This window comes from Mus pahari, chromosome 1, assembly GCF_900095145.1.
Source record: "Mus pahari chromosome 1, PAHARI_EIJ_v1.1, whole genome shotgun sequence".
Lineage (NCBI taxonomy): Eukaryota > Metazoa > Chordata > Mammalia > Rodentia > Muridae > Mus > Mus pahari.
The window spans coordinates 70,411,966-70,425,194 of record NC_034590.1 but is presented as its reverse complement, the minus strand read 5'-3'; the positions used below and the strand labels follow the sequence as shown (position 1 = coordinate 70,425,194).

The 13,229-nt window shown below is 52.9% G+C and overlaps 1 protein-coding gene across 4 annotated transcripts in view; it reads right to left on the bottom strand.

Moving 5' to 3' along the window:
• Arrb1 (arrestin beta 1) overlaps positions 1-13,229 on the bottom strand; it is a 73,537-nt gene that overhangs the window by 11,599 nt on the left and 48,709 nt on the right. For all 4 annotated transcript variants that reach the window (XM_021189878.2, XM_021189869.2, XM_029543389.1 and 1 more), the window contains exons 2-11: positions 12,783-12,813; positions 11,100-11,160; positions 7,751-7,795; positions 6,818-7,014; positions 6,066-6,125; positions 5,310-5,377; positions 3,643-3,778; positions 2,453-2,537; positions 1,984-2,056; positions 329-466 (exon numbers count right to left, since the gene is read on the bottom strand). In XM_021189878.2, coding sequence (XP_021045537.1) covers positions 329-466; positions 1,984-2,056; positions 2,453-2,537; positions 3,643-3,778; positions 5,310-5,377; positions 6,066-6,125; positions 6,818-7,014; positions 7,751-7,795; positions 11,100-11,160; positions 12,783-12,813 — 894 coding nt within the window. The remainder of the gene's footprint in view (positions 1-328; positions 467-1,983; positions 2,057-2,452; positions 2,538-3,642; positions 3,779-5,309; positions 5,378-6,065; positions 6,126-6,817; positions 7,015-7,750; positions 7,796-11,099; positions 11,161-12,782; positions 12,814-13,229) is intronic.

The following is a 13,229-nucleotide window of genomic DNA, read 5'->3' as shown; positions in this document are numbered from 1 at the left end:
AAGGAAGGAAGAAAGAAAGAAAGAAAGAAAGAAAGAAAGAAAGAAAGAAAGAAAGAAAGAAAGAAAGAAAGAAAGAAAGAAAGAAAGAAAGAGCTTTTCCAGCTGTGTCCCCCAGAGGCAAGTGATAGGACCCAGTAGTCTTTGACCGGGCGGGAGGAGTAGCAAGAGAGCCTCCCCGGGCAGCCACACTCCAGGAGACTGGCCCTAGTTAAGACTTGGACAAGAGCCTAAATCTCATCCTCATAGTGGTGGGCCAGGAGGGTGGGGCCCCATCCATAGTGGAGAGGGCACAGGGGGCCTGGGACTTAGAGGCCCGGCTCTCACTCACAGCGTGCTGGAAGCCAGATTCGTGTCCTCGTGCTTGAGCTTCCCATCAAGGGCAAGTCCCCGCTTCTCTCGGTTGTTGGCCAGGAAGGGAGTCAGTGTGTAGACCTTGCAGAATGTTGAGCTGGGTGCCACGTTGTCACTGGGAAGTAGAGAGGCAGCATGAAGATGACCCTTATCACAGCCAGCCCTAACCCAGCCAAGACGTCTGGACTGGCCCTGCTCCACAACGCCCTCTGCCGGCAACCTCTATCTCCCAGATGCCTGCCGGCAACCACTTGGGCTGAGCCCAGCTCAAGCAGCAAGCCCACTACCATGGGAAAGAGGAGAGGCCCACCACACACAAGCAGGACTAACCCTAAACTAGGCATGGTCACGATGCACACTTATATAGCACATTTTTTAAAAAGATTATTTATTTTATATATATGAGTACACTCTCCCTATCTTCAGACATACAAGAAAAGGGCATTGGATCCCATTACATGGTTGTGAGCCACCATGTGGTTGCTGGGAACTGAACTCAGGACCTCTGGAAGAGCAGTCAGTGTTCTTAACCACTGAGCCATCTCTTTAGCCCACACATTTATTTTTAGTTTTTATTTAATGATGAGGTTTTTATTTGTGTGTGTGTATATGTGCGTGTTGTATGTGTGTCTGTGTATGTGCATATGTTTGTGTATGTGCCTCCATGACTGTCTGTACACCACACACATGCAAGTGCCCTCATTGGCCAGAAGAGCACATCCTATCCCCCTAGAACTAGAATTACAAGCTGCTGTGAGCAGCCTGGTGTGGGTACTGGAAAATGAACCCTGGTCCTTTGTAAGAACAGCACGTGCTCTTAACAGCAGTTATCTATCTCTCCAGCCCACATTTATGTTCAAAAGTATCACTGCATACAAACCTGGAAGCCCCCACCTAAGTTCTACCATTGAAACTTTACTTGCTGCAATGCGTATCTACCAGTCATGCACAGGAACCTCCGTTGTTCTCTTTGGCTGGTGCTATTTTATTCCCCGTCTCCCTTTTCAAAGACGAGAGAGATGCGTGCACCTGACGCACTTGACCACATCTCAAGCCCAAGCCCAACCCCACAGGAAACCATGCGCGCTGAAGCCCAGCTACCTTTGTCTCCAGACTGCAGGTGCGAATATGTGACAGACTATGGTGTTCCACTTGGGGTTAAATGCTCTCTGGCTCTGGGTCATTCAGTGTACCCCCAATACTCATCAGAAGTCTATACCTCGTGGGTGTGGGTCTCACTCTTAATCAACAGTGAATTTTGAGAATACCCAATAAAGCAAGAATATTTGGCTTAGTAATAACAGTTCCGTCCCTAGGATATCAGAAACCACGTCAAAGCGGCAGGTGCGGCTGCTCACACCTATAACGTCAGCGCTTGGAAGCCTGGGTAGAAGGATTGCCCTGATTCCAAGCAAGCTCAGGCTACATAGTGAGTTTCAGGTCAGCCTGGTTTCAAACTGAGACCTGGACTCAGACCGAAACAGGAGCCAGTGAGGCTACTCAGCACGTAAAGGCACATGTCGCCTGAGTTCCACCCCAGGACATCTCTCTGCGACGCTTGGGCCTGGACTCAGAGCTCCCCTTTGTCCTGTCTCGTCCCACCCATCCAAAGTCAGCTTCAGACACACTTACTCAGCCTCCTCCATGGCTACTGGGCACTTGTACTGAGCTGTGTTGAAGAGACAGATGTCTGCATACTGGCGCACTGGAGAGAGAGGGGGCGGCAGAGGTGCGTACGTGAGTCAGGGGGTACCTCTCAAGATAGACTTCAAGCTCCCTGTGGTAAGTGTGCTTGCTTAGATTGAGACAACGGCCAGCATTTACCAGAGGCCGCCACCCCAGACTCCACCCACACAGAAACCCCCATCAAAACCCAGCCCCTTCCATGACCAAATTTTTCTTCCCAGGACAGCTTGGCCATGGCCCAGAAAGCCTATGAAGGGGTGTGCAAAGCGGTAAACCCACTGCCCCAGACCAGCTCTGAAGCCACTGTAGGCTGACGGCAGACCCGAGCTTCTGAAGGTACTAATGGTAGCGTCTCAGGCTTCTAACAAAGGCCACGCCTGCAGCCATCCCAACCCTCAGTAGGATCCCCAGCTACCCGAGATCTTGATCTTCTTCACAGTCTTGTTGGTGTTGTTGGTGACGTGGACATTAACACTGATGGGTTCTCCATGGTAATAGATCTGTGAGGCAGACGACAGGAGAGCGTGGGCGGGGACATTGAACTCTGCCCCAAGCTCACCAGCCACTTCCCACTGAGATAAAAATGTCACAAAACTACGAAGTGTGGACCTTCAGTACCACTGAGGGACCTTTCAAAGGTATTAGAAGATGACATTTCTGGACTCGGGGGACTGCTTTGCCAGTCGAGTACTTGTGTTGCAAACACGAGGACCTGAGTTTGATCTTTGTAATCCCAGAACTAGGGAGCAGAGACAGGCAGATCCCTGAGGCTTGGTGCCCACAGTCTAGCCTAATTGGTAAGCTCCAGGCCAATGATAGACTGCCTCAAAGGAGGGGGATGGCTTTCCTGAGAATGATACCTCCAAGGCTGTCCTCCAGGTACACACACACACACACACACACACACACACACCCATGCACACTCACATACACACATAGGGAAAAGAAGCTGACATCCTCGGCTCCAGTCCCATTCTGACTACCAGCTAAGACAGCAATAATAGCAATGATGGTGACAACCATTGCATGACCTTGGACAGGCTATATGACACTCTGTTTCTCCCTTATTCTACGTGCAGGCTTGAACAGAGCAAGGTCTCAAGTCCCTGTGGGCTCTGATGGTCTGGGTTTGCAGACACATTAAACTCTGGAGGACTCAGAGGAAGAGAGGAAAGGCTAACCAGCTACTAGAGGACCTGCTCGGAATTCTCAGGGACCACCTTGTCCAGACTCTTGCCTTTAGCCAACCCAAGAAGGAGGGGCATACCCATACCCCAGTCAGCTGGCTTAGAGTCACCTGACTTCAAGAATTTTTCACCTTCTAGCTCACTGGTAAGGGTAATGGCAAGGAGTCCCTGGGTCCTGTTCCCCCTCACCGCCCTACTGATTGGCTGGGCTTCTCCCTCCAAACTGAAACAGGCAGTTATAAGAGTGTGAGGAGGAATGGTCAGGACCCTTCCATTGCTCCTGTCCCATAAGTGCATGTGCCCACCTCTGCCAGTCCTTTGGACCCCAACAGGATTCCCCAAACCCTCAAGGACAGTCCAGAGACACTGGGATCTGAGGGATAGCAGAGCTGGGGGCAATGGGGTCTGGGCCTCTTACCTCCTTATCCAGAGACGCCTCAAGGTGTAGGGGCTTGTCTGACATAAGGAACTGTCTGGTGGTCTCAGCCGTGGGCTGAGGGCCAGGCCTCTCAGGGGCATACTGAACCTTCCGGATGACTAGCCGCACAGAATTCCTAAGGATGATGTACGGGGAGAAAGACAGACACCAGGCTCCACCCTCTTCTCTGTGATACCCAGACCCCTCTCCTGTTCGAGAGTCTAGTGTAGCTCCCCACTGCCCACCAATCACAGAGGTTGGCCTGGAGGGTTTGTCACTATCTGACTCTCAATTCTGTCCCTGAGCCACCCGACAGCAGCACTTCATTTGGGTCTGCGTGTCCCAGTCCCCAGCATGATGGTAAGAAAGGGACTATTTTTTTTACTTCCTTCTCCCTATGTCTCCTGATAGTGTAAGCCGCTGGAGGATGGGAACTTCTTGCTCAGCTGGTTCACCACCCTGGTCTCAGCACATGGGCCAGTACCTGCTGCCTGGCACCCTTATCTGCTAAGTGGAAGCAAAAATGACAGGCCCTCGTGGGAGGTGGAGGTGGGGGGGGTCATTATGGGATGTTGATTCATCCAACAGGTGCAGGAGAGTGAAGAGGTGACTCAGTGAGACCCACAAGTGAGAGGGGTTCAGTGGAGGTCACGGGGCTTAGGGTAGAAGCAAGGATGGACTGAGCTGGAAAGTATGGCCTGGGGCAATTACCTCCCTGTGCATCTGTTTGCTCGTTTGTGAAACAGGGACAATAGCACTTAACCCTCAGGAGCCCAGGGAAGGTTAAACCACATCTGTCCATTACTGTGAACATGACCAGAACTAACTAAACCTTTGAGAACTGACAGCTATTGTGTCATTGACTAGTGAGTCTTGGGAGTAGACTTAAGATGCCCCATTGGGAGAGGATGAGGGCGGTGACTCTGTGTTTCCTGCTGTTCGTTATTCTGCTCAAAATCCCTCTCATGTTCCATAACGCCATTAGGTCTCCTTTATCACAGATCTTAAGTGGACAGCTGGGACAGACACAAGAGAGAAAAGTCTTTCTTATCTACACCCCCCCCCCACAAGAACAACCACGCAGCAGATGAAAATGCTTGTGATACTCCTAATCGCCACCAGGTGGCGAACTCATCCCTCAAGAGGCTGGTGGGTACCCCTCAGCAGGCTGACTTAGGATGCAAGAACATCATAGCCAGGTGAAGGCCAGGAGGCAGGAGATCCTGAATCCCAGGACCCCAAGGAAGGGCAGCCATGAGAAGTCAGGAGCAGCAGCTTTGTCCTCCCCCCACCCCCATCTGCCAAGCACCGTGGGAAAATGTTGGCTCTCTGAGTCACACTGAGTCCCCTCTATGTTCACTTTCCTCCACTTTTGTACTTGTTCAGATCTGTCCACAAACACAGGCTTCACTCCTGCTGAGGGCCTCCCAACTACCCACTGGTGAAAGTTAACTGAAGTTGGGGGTCTTTCTAATATCTGCAACAGGGTGCAGGGGTAAGGCAGAGAGAGGTAGGGATATGAGAGAAGCCTGGCTCACCTCCTCCGGGAAGCCCACCATGACCTGACAGACTTCTAGACCCTTCCCACAGCAAAGCCTCTCCTCACTGCTGCTCCTTCGGCTCCCCCCATTGTCCTTCCTCCCTTCTCCCACCAGCATCCTGCCTACCTTTTGTGGATCTTCTCCTCCAGGTTCTCGGCGCAGAAGGCTTTGACTTCATAGTCCACACCACAGGCCTGTGGAGGAGGACATCTGACCCCATGGCATTGGGGAGGCAAGGTCCCCGACCACCCTCCCATCTTACAAACCAGAATTCTGGGTGGAAACACAGGCTTCTCTCACCTGAGGACTCCTTGTCATGAATCTGAAACCCTGGTACCCAATGTTCACTTTGTCTCCACGCTGCCCCTGACCCAGCTCCTTCCACTGGAGGGGCTTCTGCGAGCCCACCAGCCAACCCCAATCCCATTTGAGACTCCTGCTTCAGTCTGGGTAGCTGTCCTCAAGACAGCCACCAGCAACGTGATGACCCTGTGCTGGGTATCACAGAACCTCCCTAACTCTCTAACAACGTGAAGGAGCATGCTCATTGCCTCTGCTTTGCAGATGAGAGAGTGGAGTGGGGGAGGGGGGGCTGGAACCTGCTCCTGCCACCCCTTTCTATTCAAAGTTGTCAGGGCCTGCGTACGACCGTGTGTAGGTGCTTGGACTCTGCTGGTCCTGTGCAGTCAAGACCAGAGCCAGCAAAAGTGACTTGAGGGAGCCTGTGAATGATTGATTATCCAAGGAACATCAGTCAGGCCTGGGCCTAGGCAGCTTCAACAGGAAAGGAAGTTCCAACTGTCCACCACCCCATGGGGAGAAAACCAGGACCCTAGGGACATGAGAGCCTGGACTCAAGATGGCTTTCTTACAGTGACCTACCTTTCCTGTGTCCTCGGGCCCAGGCTGCAATGTGACTGAGCACGGAAGGTTTGGCGGGATCTGTTCAGGAGACAGTTAACATGAGCTAACCTTTCACCTCTGCCTCGTCTCTCCCGACACACCTCTGTCGCTACAATACACCCATCAGACCAGGCCCCCTGAGGACAGACCATCTCTCCTCCATCAGACCAAGTCCCCTGAAAACAGTCTGCATCTTTTCCATCAGACAAGAAGCCCCTGAAATAGACTGGCTCTCTCCTGGCTAAGTCATATCGCCTACGCCCCACAGGGCAGCCTATGGAAGATGAGAATTTCAATGTTCTTCACCTAAGTTCTCAACTCAGCCTTGCCCCCAGAGTCATGGAGTCTCAGAAACAGGGAGATGTGAACTCCAGAAGTATGGGGTCTTGGAATGGTAAGGAGGCATGACAACGGATGAGCTGGGCATGCAGGCAGCCTATCTGAAGGGAGGTACACAGGGACCCAGGGCCAGGCAGGAGTTCTTCCTTCGCTGCAGCCATCTCTGGGCCTTCCTTTTTCCAGTAACTTAAATGCAGGTGGGCCAGAGGAACAGCCTAGAGGTTAAGGCGGCGTGTCCACAGGGGGCAGAGATAAGGCACTTAAAGGGCAATGTACGGGACAGTGCCTGTGTCCCAACTGGGTGAGCTAAAGCAACTGACCTCCCGGGTTCCCCACGTGCCGGCCCTGAGAGCATCCCAGAATGCTCCTGGAGTGCAGGAAGGCTTGCTGACCTCAAAGGTGAAGGGGCAGGCATGCTCGCCCAGCTTCTTGATGAGTCGCTCCTGGAGCCGCGTTAGCGGCTTCTTGTCCTCGGGGGCCGGTGGGAAGGACTGCACATTGGCCACAAACAGGTCTTTGCGAAAAGTCAGACCCAAGACGTCCAGATCTTCCCGGCCGTACCGGAAGGCGCAGGTCAGTGTCACGTAGACTGTGAGGAGTGGGGGGACTGAGGAGGGGCCTGGGAGGGTGGCATACAAACCCCTCCCCCAGAGCGCCAGCAGTAGCCCTGGGGTTTGCAAACTAGAGATACGAGCCCGTCCCAGGTTCAAATAGAATGAGTACATTGCCCTCTGATGCAAGGTGCCTTCAAGGGCAGCCTTGACGTGGTCTCTCAGGAAGAAACCTCATGATGGCCCTCCCTAGCTCGCCCCAGTCCAGGAGTATGGAGGGGCAGGAAGGATGGTTAGGCAGTCAGACAGCCACAGTAGTTGGATTAGATTGGTGGACTGGGGAGAGGGGCAGAGAGAGAGCTGAGAGGGAGGCCCACAGAAGGCTGGGTCTAAAAGGCAGGAGACCTCAGTCCAGCCTACCCCTGAGCTTGTACATAGACCTTTCACCTTTACCATCTATAAAATGAGACCTTCTCTCCTGTTACACTGTCATCTTCCCTCCCCCAAGCCTTGCTGTGTTATTGATGGGCCTGGGCTTGGGGTGTGAGCTTTCATATGGTGAGCAAGAAGCAGGAGACCTCTGCACCAGAGGAAACCAAAGTTCTTAGTGCGGTCAATGCACTGGTTCATTTAAGCAAACAGGAGAATGGAGAGGGAGGTGCCATGGGGTTTGCTGAGGGCCTGCTTAAGCATCAAGGCAGCATGCTGATGTCACTGGAGAGCAGAGGATGTGGAGGCCACAGGCATGCTGGGAGTCGGAGGACCACGGCTTACCTCGCCTTTCTTTGAGATACTCAGGATCCACCAGGACCACGCCATCTGGGGGAGACAATGAACAGAGTCCCCCTGCATGACCTTCTCAACCTGAGCCCCGACCATCCACTCAAACCAAATCCCAAAGGCAATAAGGCTCACTGTCCATTTGGGTATGGCCCTCTGCAGGATGTGTGCCTACTATCAGAGCCGTTGACAGCTCTATAGGAAAACACAGCTAGTCTCAGCCTATAGAACAGGGTTTGGAAGAACGGTATATATGAGGTGGTCCCGTAAGTACATACTGCCTAGGGACATCATGGTGATTTTAGATTGTGTAAGCACAGTATGTCCTCCACACAGTGACAAAACCACATGAGGACATTTCTCAGAATTGCCATCATTAAATGACTAATCTCGCCAAGAGGCTACTAACTATGGTAAATGGCCTTGAGTCATGTTAGGCCAGCTTTGTAATAAACAGACTGCACCAGGGTTAGGATCAGCGAGATTTTCAGAGCTTCCTGAACATGGGGGCGGGGGGGAGGGGCGTTGTCTATGAATCAGGGGTTCTGGTCAGTCTCTCAGGGCTCAAGTCACAGCCGATGGCACACGGGTAAATTCTGTCACACACAGGAGTATTTGGTATGTGTGAGCACGAATGTTATGGTTTGCATCTTAAATGTTCTCCAAAGGTTGACGTATTGAAAACTGGTCTCCAAAGCAACAGTGTCTGCCTTGGGAAATGATAGCTCACAGGGCTCTACCCCAGCAGGGAATTCACAGCTTGATGGATTACTGGGAGGTGGTGGGCACCGTAGGAGATGGGGCCTGGCTGGAGGGAGAACGTGAACACGCCTGGAGGGATGCGTTTGGCTCCCAGTCCCTTCTTCCCTCTCTGCTTCCCGGTCATTGTGAAGGACACAGCTTGCTTCCTCCACATGCTCCCGGTCATGACGTCCTGCCCCACTGCAGTGCCACAACACTGAGCGACTGTGGGCTGAGACCTCTAAAGCCATCGCCCAAATAAGTGAACATCTTGTCACAGCAATAAAAATGACTCACCCACAGTGGAGACAATGCCTCTCACAGGGGCTGTCCTTGGGAACAGAGCATCTGGCAGGACACAAAGAGTCCATCTCAGCTGAGCACCCCAGGAGGCAGGAGCACTGTCCCAAGGACCGTCGCTGTCACCCACCCGTGCGCACGCACACTTGCGCACATGAACGCACACACACACACTCTAACACATAACCCCCACACACACACACAACTGACTACTCAGAGTATCTTAAGAAACAGACAGTGAGGACCGGAGAGACGGCTCAGAGTTTAAGAGCACTGACTGCTCTTCTGGAGGTCCTGAGTTCAAATCCCAGCAACCACATGGTGGCTCACGGCCGTCTGTAATGCAATCGGATGCCCTCTTCTGGTGTGTCTGAAGACAGCTACAGTGTACTCATACACATTAAATAAATAAATAAATCTTTTTAAAAAACAAACAAACAAAAGAGAAAAACAAAAGAAAGAAACAGACAGTGATTGTCTTGGCCCGGGTTATAGGGCTATCCCAGCTCACCCTCGGGTCGCCCGCCCCTCCAGCATGCTTTTCCATTCATGATGGGCATCACCTCTATGCCATGTCCTGTACTGACCGGGCACCTGAAGCTCAGCTGAGGGTAAATACAATGTCCCAGTGAAGACACATGCCCCTCTAGCAGTGCTTCCTCAATGAGGTCAAAGGGGATAACTTGGAGCCTGGCCCCACAGAACAAGGAGGGTTAGATGACCGAGAGACCTGACAAAAAAGCTGGAAGGGAGAGTTCAGCTCAGTGGCCAGAGAGCAATGAACTGTGAAGGCCGGGAGGAGAGGATGCCCAGAGCTGGTGCCAATATTCCATCAGCTGGGCGCTGGGCCCTGGGCTAGCACCAGGTCCCTGCCCCAGATGGGATGGCAGAGTGAAGGGAAGACAGGACCAGTTCAGAGAAAGGGCAGTGTCATAGACAGAAGGCTTCTTACTGAGGCAAATGACCAAACCTGGACAGTACCCTAAGAACTCACTGGGTCCTCAGGTCCCACAGGGAACCTGGCATGGATAAGGGCCCTCCAGTGCCAATGTGTGTGTTGGAGATCGGGTTCTCTCCTTCTCTCGGCTGTCCACAGTCTCTGCTGTACTCGGGGCCCACAGAGAGCCCTCAGCAACTTCTGCCTGAAGCCGAGCACAGGTGAACCCTGAACCCAGGGCCTGGGAAAAGTCAGTTCTGGCGAAGACGCAAATAGTGGGACATCAGAAGACCTACAAGCTGTCCCCAGGCAAAGCCGGAGAGGTCAAGTAGGTGGCTCTATTCCAGGTCCTAAAGGAAGGGGCCTAGATCAAAGCCAGCACCTTCAGCTTGCAGCCCTGTCAGCACCTGTAGGCTCAGGGCCCCGGGCTTCGGCTTACATTCACAAAGCTCTTCTCTCTATGAGCTGAAACCTGCTGCTGTGGCACGACAAGGGTCCCTCTTAGCCCAAGGACGGTGCACAAGGGCATAGCAGATCTCTAAGACGATGTCTGAGGGCAGTTTCTTCACCAGGCCTCAGTTCGAATCATTGTGACATCCACCCCTCTTTTTCATGGTCATCTTTTTAAAAAAAAAAAAAAAAAATAGCAATCTGGGCTCAGTGCATCCATTTGTAAACCGGATGACTCTGAGCCTCCCCATACAACAAGAAAAGAGCCCATGAGACCAACGTCTTTCTACAGAAGCAGCTGTTGTGAGCATGGGCAATTTACTCCCAGGGGGTCATTTAGCACACTGTCACAACTGTGGTGGCGGTAGGGGTAGGGGTAGTTCTCGTATCTAATGGGAAGGGACCAGAGATGCTGACAAACATCCTGCAACGTCCCGGCAGACAGATGCTACCAACTGAGAATAATACAAACCAAGATGGCAACATTTCCAAGAGATAGAAACCCTGAACTCAGCCAAGCCCTTGGGAGCCAATCTCAGCTGTGACACAGCGTCTCTGGCAGAGTCCCATCTAGGTAAGGACAGTCCCTATTTCAGAAATCCTAAGAAAGATTTCCCTAGGAGACAGCAGAGCCAGAGGCTAGAATTTTGACTCACTAGCTCTGTGACCTGGAACAAGTTGCTAAGCCTCTCTGTGCCTCATTCTGTCAGGAAAGCAGGCGTTATCACTGCTGCACAGCAAGCCTTACGTAAGATGTGGCTGCTGCTGCTCTGCTCCTGGTCTTGGAGCAGTCAGAGGCCTCTGTCCTGAACAGGGAGGAGCTGTCCAGAAGCCTGAAGCAGGAAGCCACGCCTACCCATTCTGTGTGTCAGAGCTCAAGATGGGGCTCTCCCTAGCCCACCGACCAGCACTCACCCACGGGGTCCACGAGGTCAATGTGGTCCACAAAGTCCCGCTTTCCCAGGTAGACAGTGAGCTAGGGGGGAGAGGCACAAGAGCGTTAGTGGTTGTGGACCCTACCCTGAAGCCAGCGCTGGCACCTACACACATTGCTGACACTCACTGGAACCACAGCAAGATATGGCCCCTTGCCCCAAACCTAATATTAACAACAATAGAAACAATAGACCTTTGAAAAGCTTTAAACACCTCTGCCTCCCAAAGCCCTAGGAAAGAGTTCTTATTCTTCCCATTTTAGAGACAAACACATTGAGGCCTAGGGAGTTCTTCAAGCCAAACACCACTGAGGAGTTGGGGGTAAAGCTGCAGGGGCAAGGCAGAACACAACAGGAAAGTGGGGTATCCTGGGGCGGCTTTGGGGACAGGCAGACAAGCCAAGCGCTCCATGCACGTGCTTACTCTGTCTCTGGGCTCTTCAGCTCAGTCTTCCTGCACAAGGCAGGATGTCGTCTCTGGGGCACTGAAGAGTCCCAGCTCCCTACCCAGTCACTGGCCAGAGAGCGAGGGCCGAGAGCTAGACCGAGCTCCACTGGCTTACACTGAGCTGGGAGCACCATCCTAGGTGCTTCCTGGTCCTTGGCCTTGCCTCAGTCCTGACCCCTGCTGTTCCTCAAGAGTGACCACTCAGCCCTTTTGACACTGGGCAGCCTCCAGCTGGGACTATTCACACAGGCCTTAGCTTAGCCACCCTGAAATGCAAATCTTACAGCTGTGCCTTCCTGAAAACCTTTTAGCCATTCCTCTGTGCCTAGGGGCGGGTAAGGATGACAAATGGATTTCATTCCAAGTACCAAATCTAATTGACTGGGCCAAGATGCCTGGGGCCCTGGATTGCCAAGGCATCTGAGATAGGATGGATCTCCGCTCAGCAGGAAAGGTTAAAAGATGATTAGTGGTGTCTGCTGTGGACACCAAATGGAGACATGGAAGCCCCCATGGCAACCCAGAGTGTGTAAGCTGCTAAGCCCAGACACAGGATGCTCACTAGCCTGGGATGCCCTGCACTTCCTTGAATGTTATGCTCCACCCTAAAGCGCCCCATTTTTACTTCGATTTGCCTAGAACTGTATCACCTGCAGAGGAAGCCATGGCTGACACACACACTCATGCAAGGACTTACAGTCCCCGGGCATCCCAAGTGCTCACACTTGGCACTTGGTGTGGGAATGACTGACTTCTGAGCTGTAAGCACTGTCCCTCCCTTATCTCAGTACACTCCCGACCCCCAGGAGTCCCAGCCCAGCCCTGGCATGGTGACTTCAGTACTTCCTACTTGCTGAACAGAGAGTAAAACAGGGTACAGCCTGTAAAATGGGGCCTCTGAAAGAAAAAAGAAGCCCAGGCCCTGAGAGTCCCTGGAAGCAAAAGGAATGAGGTGACACCATGACATCTCCCAGGGGTCTCGGTGTCGTCCCTGTGGCCAGCTTGCCCCTGTTTCTCACACTCACACTGATGTCCAATCCATCTCTCCCCAGCTGGGGCTCCCTGAAGCCCACACAGCAAGCTTCCGGCTCCCCCTCTCCCTTCCCATTACGATGGAGGGCTCCTGAGGACAGAGCTGTGTCAGTCAGCCCCAGACAGCTAGCCTGCCTGGGGAACATGGGGACCGTGAGGAGTTGGCACACAGCACAGACTCACCTTTCCATTGGGGCTTGCCTTCTTGAACACTCTATGGAGAGAAAGAGAGGTGAAGCTGGGGTTAATGGAGTCAGCCCAGACAATCTCCTGCCTTGACTGTCCTACGGGCACCCAGGGGTCTTGCCAGCTGCCCGCAGGTCTCCTTCAGAGCAGACTGGGGGAGTCCCATAAGTCCACCGGCTCACACACAGGAAAACCCCGAGCGCCTGGAAGGTCCCAGTGATCCAGCCTCGCCTCTCCCTGTGTCACCTCCTGCCACTCTTCCCTAATCATCTGTCTCACTGCTCTTCAGTCCCTCTGTTCCTCGCTGCTCCTTCCTCCACCAGGCGATTCCTGCACAAGGCCTTTGGCTCGAAATTTTCTTATCCTACTCTCTCCTACCCTGCATGTGCTTCCCACCGCCTCCAACCCCTGCTACCCCAGGTCCCCAAGTCCTTCTCCTGATTC